Source organism: Puma concolor, chromosome B2, assembly GCF_028749965.1.
Source record: "Puma concolor isolate L17-30 chromosome B2, mPumCon1.1.hap2, whole genome shotgun sequence".
Lineage (NCBI taxonomy): Eukaryota > Metazoa > Chordata > Mammalia > Carnivora > Felidae > Puma > Puma concolor.
Window position 1 is genome coordinate 146,631,607 of NC_141671.1, and position 16,403 is coordinate 146,648,009.

Below are 16,403 nucleotides of genomic sequence, written 5' to 3' on the forward strand. Positions count from 1 at the left end.
TCTTCTTGCTTTGTGGAAACCGTGCGTCTGAAGCCAGCACGTGGCCTTACGCAGGGCGAGCACACGCGTGGGGCACATCCACCCTGCTCTCAGGCCCGGGCCTCACCGGAACGCCCGTCCCACAGCCACAGTTTGTTCCTCTTCTCCCTTCTGCAGCTTATGTCCACAATACGTTACTGTCCCTCGAGCAGAGAGAGCTTCTGTAGAGATGACGCCTTTCAGTACTATTTGCCCAGCTTCTTCTGGGAGCACAGAATAGACCTCTGTCCTGAGCAGCGTGTCGCTGAGCACAGAAAGGCTTCTCCCGCTTAACTCTTCGAGCTTGGAAATACTGTCGGTCCACGTGCCGTCACGTCTTGACCCGAGAGGACACAGTGGCCGGTACCTACGTGTTCTCCACCAGAAGTGTCACTGCCTCTCTTTCGTGTTTTGCGTTAGCCTGTGGGGCCTGGAGGCGGCTTGCAGAAGCCCTGCGTGTGCCCGTCACTCCCAAGAACACCTTCCATGCCCAGGAGCAGCCCTCGTTTGTGGTGTGAGTCTGGGCTTCTGGGAAAGACGTGGAAGCCCAGGGGGTGCTTGTACCCCGTGTCTGCTCCAGCCTGACCCTGCTCAGAGGAGTCCCGTGGCCCCTGCATGGTGTTTGCACCAAAGGAGCCTGTCCTCGTTTGAGGGACCCCGTTTCTACCGGCTACTGAGGTGGGCAGTGGACGTAAAGTCATTTCTCAAATCACTGCAGACCGCAATGCTTACGATTTTTCCATTCGGTTTCCTCAGGGAACCGGCCACATCTTCAAGGCTTGGGCCAGGGAGACTCTGAAAACCGGACCTCACTGGGCCTGGCGCTGTGTCCGACAGCCGCGCTCAGCCCGCCCCCGGCACCGCCACACCCCTTGAGCACGCGCTCCGGGCTCCTGCCCCTGCGCCTCCTGCCGGGAGGGCCCCTTCCGGCTGCCCCTGGCGTGCGGAGTCCCGCCTGTCCCTCCCGGCAGTGCTGCGGGGTCACTGCCACCTGGACACCAGGGCCACGGCAGGGAGCCGGGTGGAAGCGCACGGCGGCCTGTGTAAACACGTACCACAGAGAGCCAAACACTTTAATTGGTTTGTTTTTTTTTGGAGGCATAATTTAGTCATCTTACCTAAAGCGCCTTTCACTCTCTCGCGATCCAGTACAGAAAACTCAGCACCAAAGAATGAAGGGGAACCCCTCCGTTCCCCATCCCTGCCCTCCCCCTGTGCCTCAGATCCCCCCCGAATGATCACAAAATAAGGCTTACACTCAACCGCACACCATTCTTACTCATATGTGTTCTTTCTCTTACACTCACACACACACACACACACACACACACACGAAAAAACCAAAACCCACTAAAGCGTGATGGGGGAAAAAAGATTTAAGAACATCTTCCTCCCCATCTGGCATCGAGACCAGACTCCCTGGCTTCCCAGCAGGGGCTCACCCCGCTTCGTCCCTGGGTCCCACTAAGGATGACAGTGTCCACCAGTCCCCAAGGTCCCCTCTGGGTGCTGATGTGTCCGGGGTCAGTCGTTCCGTTTCTGCTTGCTGTCGATGTTGCCGTAGGCAGAGCCCTTGTCGATTTCTGTCACCCCAATCATCCATCGGACTCCCATGGAGGCTGCGGAGATGGGAAGGCAGGGACTTAGGAGGAACCTTTGAGGGAGATGCCGACGGGAAAGCCATCTGCAAGGCTGCAGCATGAGCTGAGGGGCTAACCTGGGCCCGTTGCGTCCTCCTGCTGCACGGTTACCCTTGAGCACGAGCGTCAGGATAGACTAAGTGACACTAAAACAGAGCAAGGCTGTTCTGCTGGGGGGTTTTATGCTCCTTCGACCCTTCGAACTGCGTGAGCCACGCTCCACTATACGCAGAGGCTTATGGAATTCCTCTGCTTCCCGTGGGGCCCCCGAGGCAGAGACGATTCCCTCGCGAATGCAGGGCAGGTGCTTACTAAGGCCCCTCAGCGAAGCCTGATAGCCCCCCCAGGAGCCTGGAGATTGCTAGGGCTCAAGTATCTGTTCGGTGCCCGGCACTGCTGTTGGTATAACTATAGAGCAGAGAACAAGGAAAGTCTGCAGAAAGCCTTTTCTCCAAGTGAGGTTTGGCCCAAACAGAGAACGGGAGGGACCCTCGTGAGAACCCAGCTGAGCCACCAGGAAGCTGGGAAACAAGGCCAAGTTCAGATGCTGTAATTAAAGCTACTCCCTCCGAGAGGGCAGACTCGGTGAGCTCGCTCAGGGCAGGGAGCTCGTCTTAATTACCCTGATGAGCCCAGCACCAAACACCGCAGGCCCGGCAGACTGTGTCGCACACGTTTCAGAATGGATAAATGGGTGACAGCTGAAATCTCCGTGACGCACGTGTTTAAAAGTGCGAGCAGCGTGGCCAGTGAACCATCGGTCAGGCACCCGTGGAGCTGACTGGCGTGCCTGAGCACAGCCCGGCCCGATGGGGCCCGTGTATCCCACAGGCCAGTTACAAACCAGCCGGGCTTCAGCCTGGGCCAGTTCTAAGGAGGACCCGTCCCAGTGGCCGAACCACCGTGCGGTGGCTGTGATGAGAGCGTAGAGAGTAAAGAGGTGCATAAGACATCAGCCCCATTGCCCAAAGGCCTTAAAAGGGGAACAAGACACACGGCAATCCAAGACAGAGTGCAGGGAGGCTGGGGCTCGCAGCTGATGAGGCGTAGGGGCAGGGGGCACAGGGCAGTCTGCTCCTCCAGAGCTCCTGGGGACCCCATCTCCTCGGGGAGAGAGTTCAGCCCGTTTTTGGCTCTCACCACACACCTTCATCACCAAGGAGCCAGGTTCTCCCGAAGGCACGGGTCTCTGCCCCCTCCCTCCTCCCACTGGAGACCCTGACCACAGGAGCTGCCTGTCACCTGGCCAGCAGGCGGCAGGGGGCCCTCTGGCCTGTGGGGGAGGGGGACTTAAATCATCAGAAATGGGGTTTCTCTTACACCCCCTTTTTTCTACAGAGAGCAGGCGTTATTTTAATTTGCAACATGAAAATAGACCTTTTAATTTTTAAAAAGACCAGAGTAAGGTCTGTTTGGGGAATAACAGCCAGTTTGGCCTGTTGCAAACAGTCTAGAATTGGTTGGTTTGACCCAAAAGGATGAGAGAGGTCTCGTGTGCTGTGACAAGTGCAGGGGAAGTCCATCTGTGTGAATTTACATACGCACGTGTGCGCGCGTCTGGAGGAATGTGAGCCAAACTGTTAGCGATGATCATCTCCAGGAAGCAGGCTCACGGGGTGATTTTGTCCCAAGACGCTTTCAATTTGACACACTTTTATACTGTTGGCGCCTGGCACGTTCGTTCGGCACCTGCATGTTTCGCGGGAGTAACTGCGCCTGCCCCCGGATCGCGGCACACGCGTCTGCTCCGTCACAGGGAAGCAGGCTGCCCTCTGCCCACGTTTTCCAGTCCCGAGAGAGGATGCCTTTCCTCCCAGACTCGGGGTGACCGGGCCGCTTCGGGAGGCCTGGCTCCCGGGGGATCCTGCCACGTCTCCCTCTGGCCCCAGGGGCACCTGACTGCAGGGAACCTTGGCGCGAAGAAACCACAGCAGTTCGAAACTGCTGTCCGTGAAGCCAGTACGGCTCAATGAAAACGCTGTCACCAAACCCCTCTCTCAGGTGTCGGTGCGCGTGGCAACCAAGTTCAAGAAGCACGCGCACGTCCCCGAAGGGGCCTGGACCTGCTTCGAGTGGCCAAGAGCCTTTGTCGGTTTCTGTTGGGCCCCAGGAAAAGGGTTTTCCTGGGAAGAAGGCAGAAACGACTACAGTTGAGCGGTGCTGTCCGCAGGGACCCCATGACCGGATCTCCTGCCTCGCCGGGCCACGGGGAAAGATTCCTCCAGGCCTGGGGTCCCGGGTGTGTGTGGACACGGGCCCTGCGGTCCGCTCCCCACTGTGCACCTGCAGCCTGCACCCTCACTCCAGAGGCCGTACGGCACCCGTGTGGAGGTGACCCCCACTCCTGCCTCCACCTGTCTCCCCGTCAGACGCTCCTGGAGGTGGCGCGGGTGGGGTGGTCCCTACTTCCGGGCCTCTCGTCTTTACTTACCCACAAAGAAGACGAGGACAAAGCTGGCCAGGGTCAGGGAAGACCCACTGCTGATCATGTTGGTGAGGAACCGGAAGAAAGGGTAGAGCAGCAGGGAGGCCCAGAACAGCCAGTTGATGAGCGTCCAGGGCCGCCGGGGGGGCACCATGGGGGTCTCTGGGAAGGTGCCCGTCCTGTAGTACTCCTCCTGGAAGGCATCCTGGGAACAGAGAGGCGACCCTGAAGCACTTCCCTCACGCGCGACCCCGGGCTGATGCGGGCCCTTCCCAAGGCTCCGCTTCTGGGGGCGGCTCGTGGCCCCCCCCCTCCGGGCCCCCCCCCGCCTCTGGCCAGGTGACCGGCCTCCAAGGCCCAGACTCCCGGTCTGCAAGACGCGCAGTTCTGCCGCCCAGGACGGGCCAGTAGGGAGCGAACTGAGGCGACACGCTGATCCTGGCCCTCAGTGGATGCCCGCAAAACGGACCAGAACCCCGGGGCTCAGGAAGACCAGGAGCTCACCCTCTTGCACCTGACCCATGACACCGCTGCACTGTCCTGATCGTCTGGCCCGGGCACCCAGGCCACACGACCACGAAAGGCTGTGGGGGCTGCTCGTGGGAGGCGAGGTGCTCACGGAGGAGGCCAGGCAGGGGAGGGCTCGGTGCCCAGCCCAGGCCGGCCTCCAGTGGCAATGCTCTCTGTGCCTCCTTCCTTCCTCAGGATCCAGCAGCCGTGTGCAGTGGCTGTCAACACAGCCAGATGGCCAACAGCCTCCTGTCCTGACATTTCAGTAGATTCTCATCTGGTGCCCGACCCGAGACTAAATACAGGAGTTCCTCCCCCGCCCCTTCTCTGCGGGCTCCAACCCCACCCACCATGGACGCCTGCACCTGCCGAGCCCTACATATGCCGCGTCCTTCCTATGTGTAGTCCTTGTGCGTAAGAGACAAACAGCAGTAACAAAATAGAGCAGTTCCAACAACGTTGTAACCAAGGCTCCGTGACTGTGGTCTCCCAGTGCCTTCACGCACGTACCCTCCCTTCTAGGGACGGCGTGAGATGATGAGATGCCCACGGGATGTGACGAAGGGAGGAACGGCGTGTGAGCTGCCGGCCTGCTACTGACCGGGTGCTGAGTCAGAGGAAGGATCGCCTGCTTCTGCACCGCCACCGACCGTGGGTCACAGACCGTGGGTGAGGGGACGGCCAGTGGTCCAGTGGTCCAGTGTGTGTGTCAGCGGGCCATCACGGGTCTCGGTGGGGGCACGGCGAAGCACAGGGAGCCCCGAAGCCGGCCCTGCGCAGCGAGCTCGCCCAGCTGCTCCCCGGAGCCCCCAGGCGGGAGTGAGTGACGCAGCGGGACCAGGAGGCGGCCCCGAGGAGTGTGCTGCCGGGAGGGACGGGCACCAGGACACCGATCGGCACTTCCCGGCACCGTGTGAGGATGAGGGCCGGTAGCCGTGGGCAGTTTCCCCATTTCTGAATATCGGCAACAAATTAACATCTCCTAACAACACCCCGGGGGCTGACAACACGCATGCTGCCCCAAACCCATCTCTGGGTCCCGCGAGCCCCGTGTCTCATCCCAGTAATGTCCCTGTTGTCTAAGGAGGCGAGGGTCCTGGAAAACAAGCCTCCATATGCCTGCGACTTACACCTTAGGTACCAAACTGTTCCCTTCAACAGCTTGAGATAGAAATCTCTAAAATACATCCCCCTTCTCTTTTTTCCCAGTCAGGAGGTACTGAGGAATATGCTTTTTGACCACTCAGGGTCATTATTAAAATGAGTCCGCAAACGGGCCTTTCTGGAAGGAGAGCCTCTGACCCCTTCCCTGGGGATTCAGGCGCTCTGCACCGTGGCCCCTTCCCAGGCCCGGTCCAAACTTTCCTCCTGCGTCTCTGCGCTTGGGCCAAATAATCAGATAATTCTAGGAGAACCGACCTGTGTGCCGAGTGCTCCCGACGCCCAAGTGACACAGAGCCTGTGGCCACAACAGACCACCTGATGGTGATATGTCCGATGCCCAGAGAGAGGGCACCTAACTTCGTCAAGGCCTCCCATGGTCCCTCCCTGCCATTAACTTGGCTGATGCTTCTCATCTCAGGTTGGGGCCACGGGAGCCCAATAACCAGATAAGGGGTTTGCTGCGGACTGATTGTTCCCCCCCCCCCTCCAGAATCTGCATGTGGAAACCGGATCCCCAGGGCGGTGGTTTCAGGAGGCGGGGCCTTTTGTGAGGATGCAGCCCTCATGACTGGGGGCCCCCCCTTAGCACAGGGGCCCCAGAGAGCCCCTGCACTCCGTCCAGCACGTGAGGACACAACAGCCTGGGCAGGGGGAGGGCGGGGGGTGCTGGCCTGGCCTCTTGAGCTGCAAGAGGCAAAGGTCTGCTGTGTACAAGCCACCTGGTCCCTGTCACTTTGTCATACAAGCCTGATTGGACGAAGACAGGAGGGGATACCTTTGCGCCTTAAAAAAAACCCCAAACAGATTTATTGAGGTGTCATTTACATATCATAAAACTCCCTCATTTTAGGGGCGCCTGGCTGGCGCAGTCGGTTAAGCGTCCGACTTCAGCCAGGTCACGATCTCGCGGTCCGTGAGTTCGAGCCCCTCGTCAGGCTCTGGGCTGATGGCTCAGAGCCTGGAGCCTGTTTCCGATTCTGTGTCTTCCTCTTTCTCTGCCCCTCCCCCGTTCATGCTCTGTCTCTCTCTGTCCCAAAAATAAAAACGTTGAAAAAAAAAAAATTTAAAAAAAAACAAACAAAAACTCCCTCATTTTAAAAAGTGGAATTGTTTGTTTTTTTTTTTTTTAATTCTTCCCTTTAATAGTCTTGATAATAACTTTCCTCTTGTGATATTTCTGCAGAGGGCCTGGTGCCACTTTCCCCATCTCTTGCCAGAAAGACACTGGCTAAGCCAACGTTTATTTGTGCCTCTAGCAAGAGGAAAAAGCACTGCTTTCTCTAGGGGGTCAGAACGAATTCAACCCAGAGTTTTCTTTGTCTGTGTTTCGTTCAGAAAACTAAGACCCTTCACTGCCCCCACTGACGTGGCTGCTGCAGTAACCCTTGCTGGCCTCCCGGGGGCGTCACAGTGACTCTGTGACCCGGCAGGGTAGACCCGAAGCACGTCTGGGGCCAGACGTTAGCTCCAGCAGCATTTACGGCCTCTCTTGGTCACGTCCCTTCTTTTGCGATGAAGTCCGGCCCTGCGGGGAGATGGCTTTGGTTCGTGACACTTCCAGTTTTTGTTTCCGTGTGTTAGGGTCACGTGGCCCAGGAGAGGCTGGAATTGGGAAATGTGTTTAGTGAAAGGGGAGTTGATCTGTTTCCAGAAAGAGCCATCAGCCCAGAAGCGTAAAGGAGGAGGAGGCCCTCCTGACGCAGGGCAGAGCCCCTGAGCACACACGGTGTGCACACAACCAGAGCCCCGGGAGGCAGGCACCACAGGCCATGCCGGCCAGAAACAGCCCGGCTGGTTGGGTTTTCCCAACGTTCGGCTCAGCAAACTGAAACGTCTTCGATGGTGCCGGGGGAGGAAGGAGGGAGGGAAGGGAAGAGGAGGAAAGAACGAGAGACAGAAAGTAAGCACGTCTGGGCAGGAGGGACATTTTCAGAGGACGCCTTCCCCAGCATCAGCCTGACATGGGGGCGGAACTCTGGCCTGGACTGTGCTGTGGGCAAAGGACGGTACCACGGGGCCAGGCCAGAGACCCTGCCGCCCTTCCAAGGAGCGATGCCCTCAGTGTAAGCGCAGAGGCCCTGGCCAGCTTGGAAAACCCTCAGTTCTTATGCGTGAAGAATTTCCCGCTGGCTTCTGCACCCCACACGGGGAAGCTGCCAACCGTGGCCCCTGTGGCCCCTGCGGCCCCTGCACGCCCACAAGACGGCTCGAATGCCCCTTTCCTTCACCCACTTTTCATCTGGCACCATTAAGGACTAATTCTTCACCCCTGCAGCAGACTTCAGACTGCACGCCAGGGAACTGAGTACTTTAAGTCACAAATGAAAAGTTAGCGGGGTGCCTGGGTGGCTCAGTGGGTTGAGCGTCCGACTTCGGCTCAGGTCACGATCTCGCGGTTTTTGGGTTCGAGCCCCATGTCGGGCTCTGTGCTGAGCGCTCAAGAGCCTGGAACCTGCTTCAGATTCTGTCTCCCTCTCTCTCTGCGTAACACCGCCCCCCCCCCCCCCCGCCACTCACACTCTGTCTCTCTCTCCTCCAAAACTAAATAAACATTAAAAAAAATTTTTAAAAAGAAACGAAAAGTTAGAATTTGTTTAAGCCACATGACAGAGGAACCATCATGGCTCCGGGGAAGGTGATTTGGGAGCTGCTGTTGTCCCCAAAGAGGTCACCTGAGGGCGTGCCTGGTTTCTCAAAGCCCACACCCTGCAGCCGGCAGCAGTCCTGAAGGCTGACAAGTGATCAACATTGTGCATTTCTGAAATGCCAAATTTGTTCCACTTAAAGGATGGCCCGGGCTTCAGAGATGATGCTCTTCCTATTTTAGGGTGTTAAAATGGCAGTCGTAGCTAATGGGTTTCTATCTATCTATCATCTATCTATCCATCTATTTTGAGAGGGAAGGGGGAGACAGAATCCCAAGCAGGCTCCATCTGCACCATCGGCCCTGAGCCCGACGCGGGGCTCAAACCCACAAACCATGAGATCATGGCTTGAGCCAAAATCAAGAGTCAGACACTTAACCGACTAAGCCACCCAGGCGTCCCTAGTGGGTTTCCTTTTGTGTCTCTGCTGGAGCAGAAGAAAGTGTCAGCACATCCCTGTGTGGCTGCCACCACCCTGTCCCACACTGACAGCCACTTTACTTGTCTGTGACATCAAAAGCCTGAGAATTACTGCCTTAAAGTCCCAAGCTCAAAGTCAACAGAATTGTCTTTCAACACCATACATCTGAAAGATGACGATTAAAACAGAGCCCCACTCTGACAAGCGTGGTGGGGCCCCGAGATTTCTGGTACGTAAAGAAAGCCCCAGACCCAGCTAGGCTCCTGAGGAAACAGGGCTGACAGAAATGAAAGGATGCCATCGTTCCCTGCCATCCGGTCACATCTCGTCTTGGAGGCACCGCTGACCCTTGCACCTACTGCCCAGCGGTGTTCCCTCCAGGGAGAAGGCCCGCCTCAAAGGTCTGCTCACCGGCAGACACAGCCCTCCATAGAGAGGAAGAACTTGGCCTCGGGAACCCGGCTTTATTAGTGAGCTGCGAAGATGGACAAATGATGTCATTCCCTGGACCTTAATACCCTCATCACTAGCCTAAGAGCTCGGAGCCAGATGATCGTTTCAAGAATCCTCTCCAAACTGAACGCTATCATTTCTAATGCATACGTAGTTTAGGGAAAACCTTCCCGAGAGAGGTCGGCAAGAAGGAAAGGTGCCTCTCCACCAAACACCCAAGTGGCTCGGTTCACACGACGGCCGCGGCTCTCGCGCCCGAACACAGGAGAGAAAGGGCCAAAGGAGAAAAACCTCCTTTGCTTTGGTGAGTTTTGGGTCCTGCGCTTGTTAGATTTGTGTGGTTCTTTACAAAGCGATTCATTTCTTAGGCCTTTGCTTAGCACGTTTTTCTTCTTGCTAATAGCGACATTTTTTTATACTGCCTAAATGACTAAACCAGAAAACCGCACAAGGAAAATGCTGCCTCGTGCATGAAACCAGAGGAAAAGAGTTTGTATTGTTTGTGTGCTTCTGTCGGGCCTGGGCCCGTGGCAGCACGGAAGCGTGATAACTGGGAATCTTGCTAAAAAGCATCTGCAGTGCGTTTCCAAGGGCGTGTCAGAGGTGGCCTTCTAGAAGTACACGTTTCCAGGGCTCCTCAGACCCACTGCATAAATCTCTGAGGCTGAGGAAGATGCATGGCTCACACTCTGTGACAGGTGTTTACTGTTGACTATTTGTAAGAGGAAACTGGATGCCCATCCCTATTACTCGTCCAGAAAAGACACGAAGCAAGTTCCGTGAATGCGCTTTTAAAGGCACCATCGGAAAATCACTTCCTTGGGAACACAGGAGCGACTTCTAGCTAAGACAGTATGAGGATCTTGAGCCCCAAAATGGAGCCTCTACTTAATCTGATGGTAGTAACTGGGAAGGCTTTGGGGCCAAAGCACACTGGCAAAGGCAGGATTAAAATTCCTACCCCACTGTAGGGGACAGCCCATAGAGTTCTGGGCAATTATCTCTAGAGGGATGGGGCAGGGGGGGGAAGACAGCACATTAAAAAGGCAGGCAGTCTGTATTTATGGAGTTTGGCAACAGGAAATCAGTATCCTGCTTATTGAGCTCGATTCTAGGTAATAAGCTGGTTTGCCCTTAAAACGTACGATGAATCAGAAATAAGTCTTTATGGGCAGTGAGGCTTGGTCATAAGGACGCCTTCCTCATAGGTGGAAGCTAGCCTTTTCTCCTTCATAAGATCAGGCAGTTGGGACAATGATAATTAGCCTGCCTCTGCCCTGAGCAGGTCTTTGAAGAGAGAAGCCAACGGAAGGTAAGGTCCTGCCCAGAGGAAGCAAAGACGGTGTGTGTGGTGGTGACGGGGACGCGGGGGGAGCTGAGGGGCTGGAACAGACAGGAGGCAGGGGGGCACTGCACCAGATCAGACCAGCAAAGTGGGTCCTTGCAATGCCGATGCTGGTGGTTTTGAGACCACACGGGCAGCCACGCTGCAGGTCTGGAAGCCAGCGGGATCGTATGCGTTACTGAAAGAACATTCCACCCCCGAGTTCCAGACACCGGCTGTTGGGGCCGTCACTTCCTCTTCTGTCCACTACACCCATCATTCTTCCTGTGAAGCCCCTTTGACACATATTTTGCTATATTCTTTTCCCCACTGTTGAACAGAGCGTCAGCCCCAGGGCGGCTGCTAACTAGGCAGTGGGGTCTCGCCACCGTCAGCTCCCAGAGGCCCCCACGGCGCGCCCACAGCCGCAACTCGAAACGGGGGTCGTTGGGTCCCACAGAAGCACCCGCGGCACTGACCTTCTCCTGGTAGAGTTTGTGGAGCCAGGCTGAACACTCATCCTCGTCTTCTGGGACTTCTTCTAAAGGAATCCGCCTGCAAAGCAGAGAGCAGCTAGCAGCGGGGAGGCCGACGCCAGATGCCCCCACCACGGTTTCAGAGTAACAGTGCTCCACCTCTCTGGGCTTCTGTTTAGCTAACCTGATCACGTGGCTGTGAGGAGCGCAATTCAATTGATACAGGCCCAGTTGTAATCATAGTCCACGAAGGAGTGGCCAACGGCAGGTTCAGGGACTCAGACACCTGCCTCTCTCCGTCCTCCCTCCCTACCTCATGGAAAGGCTCCCAAGACCGGCTGTTTGCTTCTCCAAGAGAGGGCAGAACTGCCTCGGTTCCCACATGTTAGAATCCAATGTATATGCAGAGAATCTACGTGTAGGTGGTAATCTGCTAATACTTCTGCCAGCGAGGTAATGACTAAATACGGTGGTGAAGTGTCTCCCATCAAATGATTCCTTTGACCTCTTGGACAGGTTAGAGGTGGATCCTGATGTAAGGATTTCGACAAACAGAAGGACCTGTATATTGGGCAACTCCTGTTCCCCGCAGGATGGGAGAGACAGGGGATCCTGGCCAGGCCCCGGGGCTCTTGGCTCACCAGAGGTGGAGGAGATCCCAGGGTGGCTCTGGGCTGGTGCTGGCATGGGCTGGGGGCTCAGCCACTTGCCAACAGCCCCAGTGAGCAAGGGGGAGTCACTAGACCATGTCTCCTATTGTACATACATTTCTGTGTGTTCCCAGGTTGCTGGCTTTTGTGATGCCCAGCCGTATTTATTCACACCTGATTTTATCCATGTAAAATTCTACATCCCTCACGACTGCCATGGGTGGGGGTCCTCTCTCCGGCTTTGGACTGTCTTCGCACGAAGATACATCTTTAGAACTTACCCGTCACACTATAGCCCGTTACGAGAACGTGCGATTTCGTCTTGTAACAGAGGCAGTATTGTTCAGGGTGAGAAATCACCCGGTAGGCCCCTGCAAATACTCCAATACCCTACTCCTGCGCTCTTACTGGCTCACCCTGGTTTGGAAACCGGATCTCTCAATGTGTTTCTTGAAAAAGGTTAGAAAGCCTGCATACTATTTATTCGAATAGTAGGAGTTTAAGGCAATTTTGCTCTTTTCAGTAACTTATTTGACATTCTCCACCTTGCTTTTTGAACACTTTGTATTGCGGTAAAACACAAGAAAGCCTCTCTCATTTTGAGAGGGCCCCTGCGCCACGAGGAGTGGCACGGTCTTCCTCGGAAGCCGTGAGGGTGTACCAACTTCTGTGGGCCTGCTGGGTATCGCATTTACAACCGTCATCCCTACATGTGCTCCAGAGAGGTGCAGTTACCCGAGAGGTGGCCTAGTAGAGGTGCAATAATCTTGCATAGTGGGCGAAGTTTCCCCAAATACCAGGGGCCCAGCTGACCACTGAGTGGCGCTTCTGCTAGGTGATAGAGTTGGGGACAAAGCCTCCTTTACTTCTGGAAGGAGGCCTCCCTTGGGAAGGTTGCGTTTCCTACCCTCGTCTGCCTTAAACTGAGTGATAAGCCAGACTGTTGGCTGTGGCCTTAGAAAACAGTAGTATGATGCTCCCTCCTCTTTGTAAGGGGGAGCCGAAGTCATTTCCAGCTAGAAAGCTATTTAATCCAGGCTGTCAGTCCTGGAAGGTTTGCGCTTTTTCTCGAAGCCTCGTGGTGACGATCAGCCACCGAATTTGCATCCTGTGTTGACTTCAGCATCTGTAAGGTCTTTAAAAAAATAATCAGAATGCTATAGAACACTTGGCTAGCTCTCCAGCAGTGGGCATGTCTGAGCACCTTGGTTCGCCTTCTGGGCAGACCACCTACTGCCTGAGAAACCAGCGTGATCCCTCAACCTGGTCACATGGGGTTTCATGTGGGCGCACCGTTGTGTTTTACCATCTGCAGTGTCTTTCAACTGTTTCCCATTAATCTCGACATCGCAGACGACCAGGGTGAGATCCATTCTGTCAGTTGATAAATGGGCAAAGAGAACTAGCTTGTCTAAAATCTTGTGAAGTGTTTTCAATAAAATCGTCATAGCTTGGAATCTAACACATAAGTAAGATACTGCTAAAATGGTCTCCATTTGTTTCTAGACCTCCTTATAAATTACACACCCTCTTATCTGCGGACATCTGTGTGCAGCAGACACATCCTCCAGGAAAAGGGGTCAATGAAATAATCTCTTCATACTCAATCTCAAAATGACTATAAAATGACTAGGCTTCCGTCTGGCCAGCCTGAGCTCTGTGATGAGTATGAACTGGTCAGAGAGAATCAGAAAGTAGCTGAGAAGAAACGAGGCCTCCCCTGATTATTCCCATGAGTGGCCTGTGTCTTGAGTTTCTAATACTAATACGGGTAGTGAATGGGTCCGTTTCAGTACAGATTACAGACAAGAAAATATTAAACAGATTTCTCCGGAAAGAGGTTGGCCGGCCATTTGGGATTTATTTACTTTGATGGGCGCTCTCTTTTTTGGAAAGAAAATGGAACCCACTTACCTGACGTATAAATCTGCATGATATTTCTTCCCGTTTAGGACCCCCAACAGTGTTGGATTTTCATTATTTCTGAAATTGAGTGTACAGTCATATACAGCTGAAACTATAAAAAAATAAAACAAATACAAAGCAGTATATAGCGTGTGAACCCATAGATACACACATTGGAAAACAATACTGAAATCTGCTAACTGGGTATCTCAGGATGGTGGGATTACTGGGTTCCTCTTCATGCTTTTCTATATCATCCAAATGCCTTCACTGAACACACATCACTTTCTGTAATCAGACAGCACACTAACTTTGTAGCTGAGAACAGAGTTACTACTGAGGTCAGATCAGTTGAAAGCAATACTGCGATGTCCCTTCTAGACGTACTACAACAAGGACCCATATTTCGACAAATACCAATAATAAGGTCAACGAATCTAACGCATGCTAAGGACGTGTCTTAAGTTGATGGCAGTGTAACCATTTTACCAGCGTTTCTCCCCTAGAAAAATAAGATAGCTACAAAGCTAGAAGTGGATGTGGGGAACCTCTTAAGGAATTGAACTAGAGTCGGCTGAAACATGACAGAGAAACAAAGAAGAATGTGTGGTTTCAATGCGTCTCCCAGGCGGTGAGTTAACCCCGCAGCTTGCTGTCAGAATTCACTGTTGCAGCTTACTGGGGGGAGGCGGGGAGGGATGCAGAATGCCCGAGGGAACAGCGAGGGAACAGCCGTGGAGAGGGAAATACGGAGGGGAGACAGATGCCATTCCTGTGGCGTCAGGACGACAGGACCGGGCAGCAGAAGGAACAGGAGTTGTGGAGTCAGGCTGGTGCCTGCGGGATCTTTTCTCGGACAGGCCACCCGGCCTCCCGGAGCCTAGCTCCCCTGGAGAATGGGACCCACGATGCCCTCCTCCCACACCTGCTGAGCTGGCGAAAGTCACCACTGTCCGCAGGGCTTGGCACACTGTGCCGGGGAGACTGTGCGCCTGATACGGTACCGAGATCCTGGCATGTGTACGGCTACTCTTCATAAAGCGGGCAGGAGGATGACGGGATGTCTTGGTTCTAGTTGGGAATATGAAGAACCAGCATTCAAAACCCGGTCAGAAAAGCACCGTCCATTAGCTTCGACCTGCTGCCTGCCCGCCAGTGGGGTCTGCGTGGGGCGCTGTGGCAGCTGGAGCTGGTCTTTGCTGAGGAGAGAGGGGCTCTGGGGCTGGCTCGCAGGAGTGCCCGGGGGGGTGGCCCCCCACCCCCCAGCAACCCAGACCTTTGCCCCATCCTGTCATTCCGGTGGGGAAAGGTGTGGCTCTCCGGGGGCGAGTGAGGCTGGTGGAGGCATTATGGTAACAGGCATTCGGGCTGCACCGGGTGTGGCTGTGGGGTCACCGGGCCTGGGAGCAAGAAGGGCTCGTGTGGCTCATGGGGTTCAGCGGGCTTCAGCCTCCTTCCTTCAGACTGGCTCCTACACACAAGTGGGGTGGCTTTGGTTAATTAAGGACGGGGGAGCGCCAGGGGGTCCCCAGAGGACAGCCTAAAAACTAATGACTTGCACAGTTCTCTTCGTTTCCAGAGGAGTAACCCCAAGAGAAGCGTCTTGAAGGGACACAACGGCCCAGCAGGAAACCCATCTGCCTGCAAAGCCCTTGAGCCCCAGCCTCTGTGGACTAGTGGAGCCATTTGGAATAAGTTCCTTAAATTCTCCGTAAGCCCCAACTTCCCCACCTGGAAACTGGAAGTAAACAAAGGGTTGCGTCGCTGGAGCTGGCAAGCACACTCTGGCCGCGCCACGCGTGACGAGCCTGCGCACGGGACAGATGACAAGTGCCCTGCGCGCGCTGGCGCTCATTCCGGGGTGGGGGGAGGGGCGGGGCGGTGGGCGCACGGATGCCGCGGCCGGCAGGCCAAGCTCAGCCGGGGGTCCGTCTGGGCGCGGCGCCGGAACCCCGCGGGGAACACCCGACCCCGAAGCTGGGCGCCCCCACCAGGGGGCGAAGGTGAGGCGAGCAGTGTGAGCGCTGAGTAAACGTTCAGTGCGCGCCAGGCCCGGTGCCGAGTCCTCTACCCGTTTTCTCACTTAACCCTCGCGACTCCAAGAAGCTTTGCGAGGTGATGCGCCCGGGGCCCCACGGCGCGCGCGAAAGCCCCCTCCCCACCCCCGCCGCCCCGGCACTCAGGGCTGGGTCTCAGGTCTGCCCCCGACTCCCCGGGGCGATGCAGGACGCAAGCAGCTGGTGTCTTGGGAGGTCGAGGGAGGGACCAGGAACCGGGCGGGCGACCTCGGCCCCGGGGGCAGCGGGGAGCTCAGTGACGGGGTCTAGTCTCCGGGCAGCTCTGCAGGCGGACCGGGGGCGGGGGGGGGGGGGGCCCTCGGTGCGCGGCCTGGGATCTGCGAGCGGCTGCCCGGGCTCTCCTTTCTCCCCCCTCCCCGCGAGCCAGCCCGGACTGACGCGGTGGTGTCCCGGCGGGAGGAAACCCCGGGTCAGCCTTGCGACCACGAGACGGGGCGGGGCGGGGGTAGGGCCCCCCCCCCACCCGAGGACTGGCTGCCCCGCAGGTTGGGGCCCGGCTCGGGCGGGTCCGCAGGGGGCCTGGGCAGGTTTACGCGCGACCCCGGGCGCGGGCAGCGCCGCAGGAGACCCCTCGCCGGACACTCAGATCCCTGTGCTCCCAAGAGGGAGACGAGACCTGGGGGCCTAAACAAAGACCGTGCGCGGACAGAAGCTGTTGGACCGGCTGCCGGACTCCGGCCAGGGCGGCGCCTGG

General features: G+C 56.2%; 1 protein-coding gene across 3 annotated transcripts in view; it reads right to left on the minus strand.

Annotated features, from left to right (window-relative positions):
• Positions 1-1,073: 1,073 nt before the first annotated feature.
• Positions 1,074-16,403, minus strand: part of AGPAT4 (1-acylglycerol-3-phosphate O-acyltransferase 4) — a 128,206-nt gene continuing 112,876 nt past the window's right edge. For all 3 annotated transcript variants that reach the window (XM_086708280.1, XM_086708279.1, XM_086708281.1), the window contains exons 6-9: positions 13,641-13,743; positions 11,080-11,155; positions 4,090-4,288; positions 1,074-1,637 (exon numbers count right to left, since the gene is read on the minus strand). In XM_086708280.1, the coding sequence (XP_086564406.1) occupies positions 1,543-1,637; positions 4,090-4,288; positions 11,080-11,155; positions 13,641-13,743 (473 nt within the window). In that variant the 3' untranslated portion in view covers positions 1,074-1,542. The remainder of the gene's footprint in view (positions 1,638-4,089; positions 4,289-11,079; positions 11,156-13,640; positions 13,744-16,403) is intronic.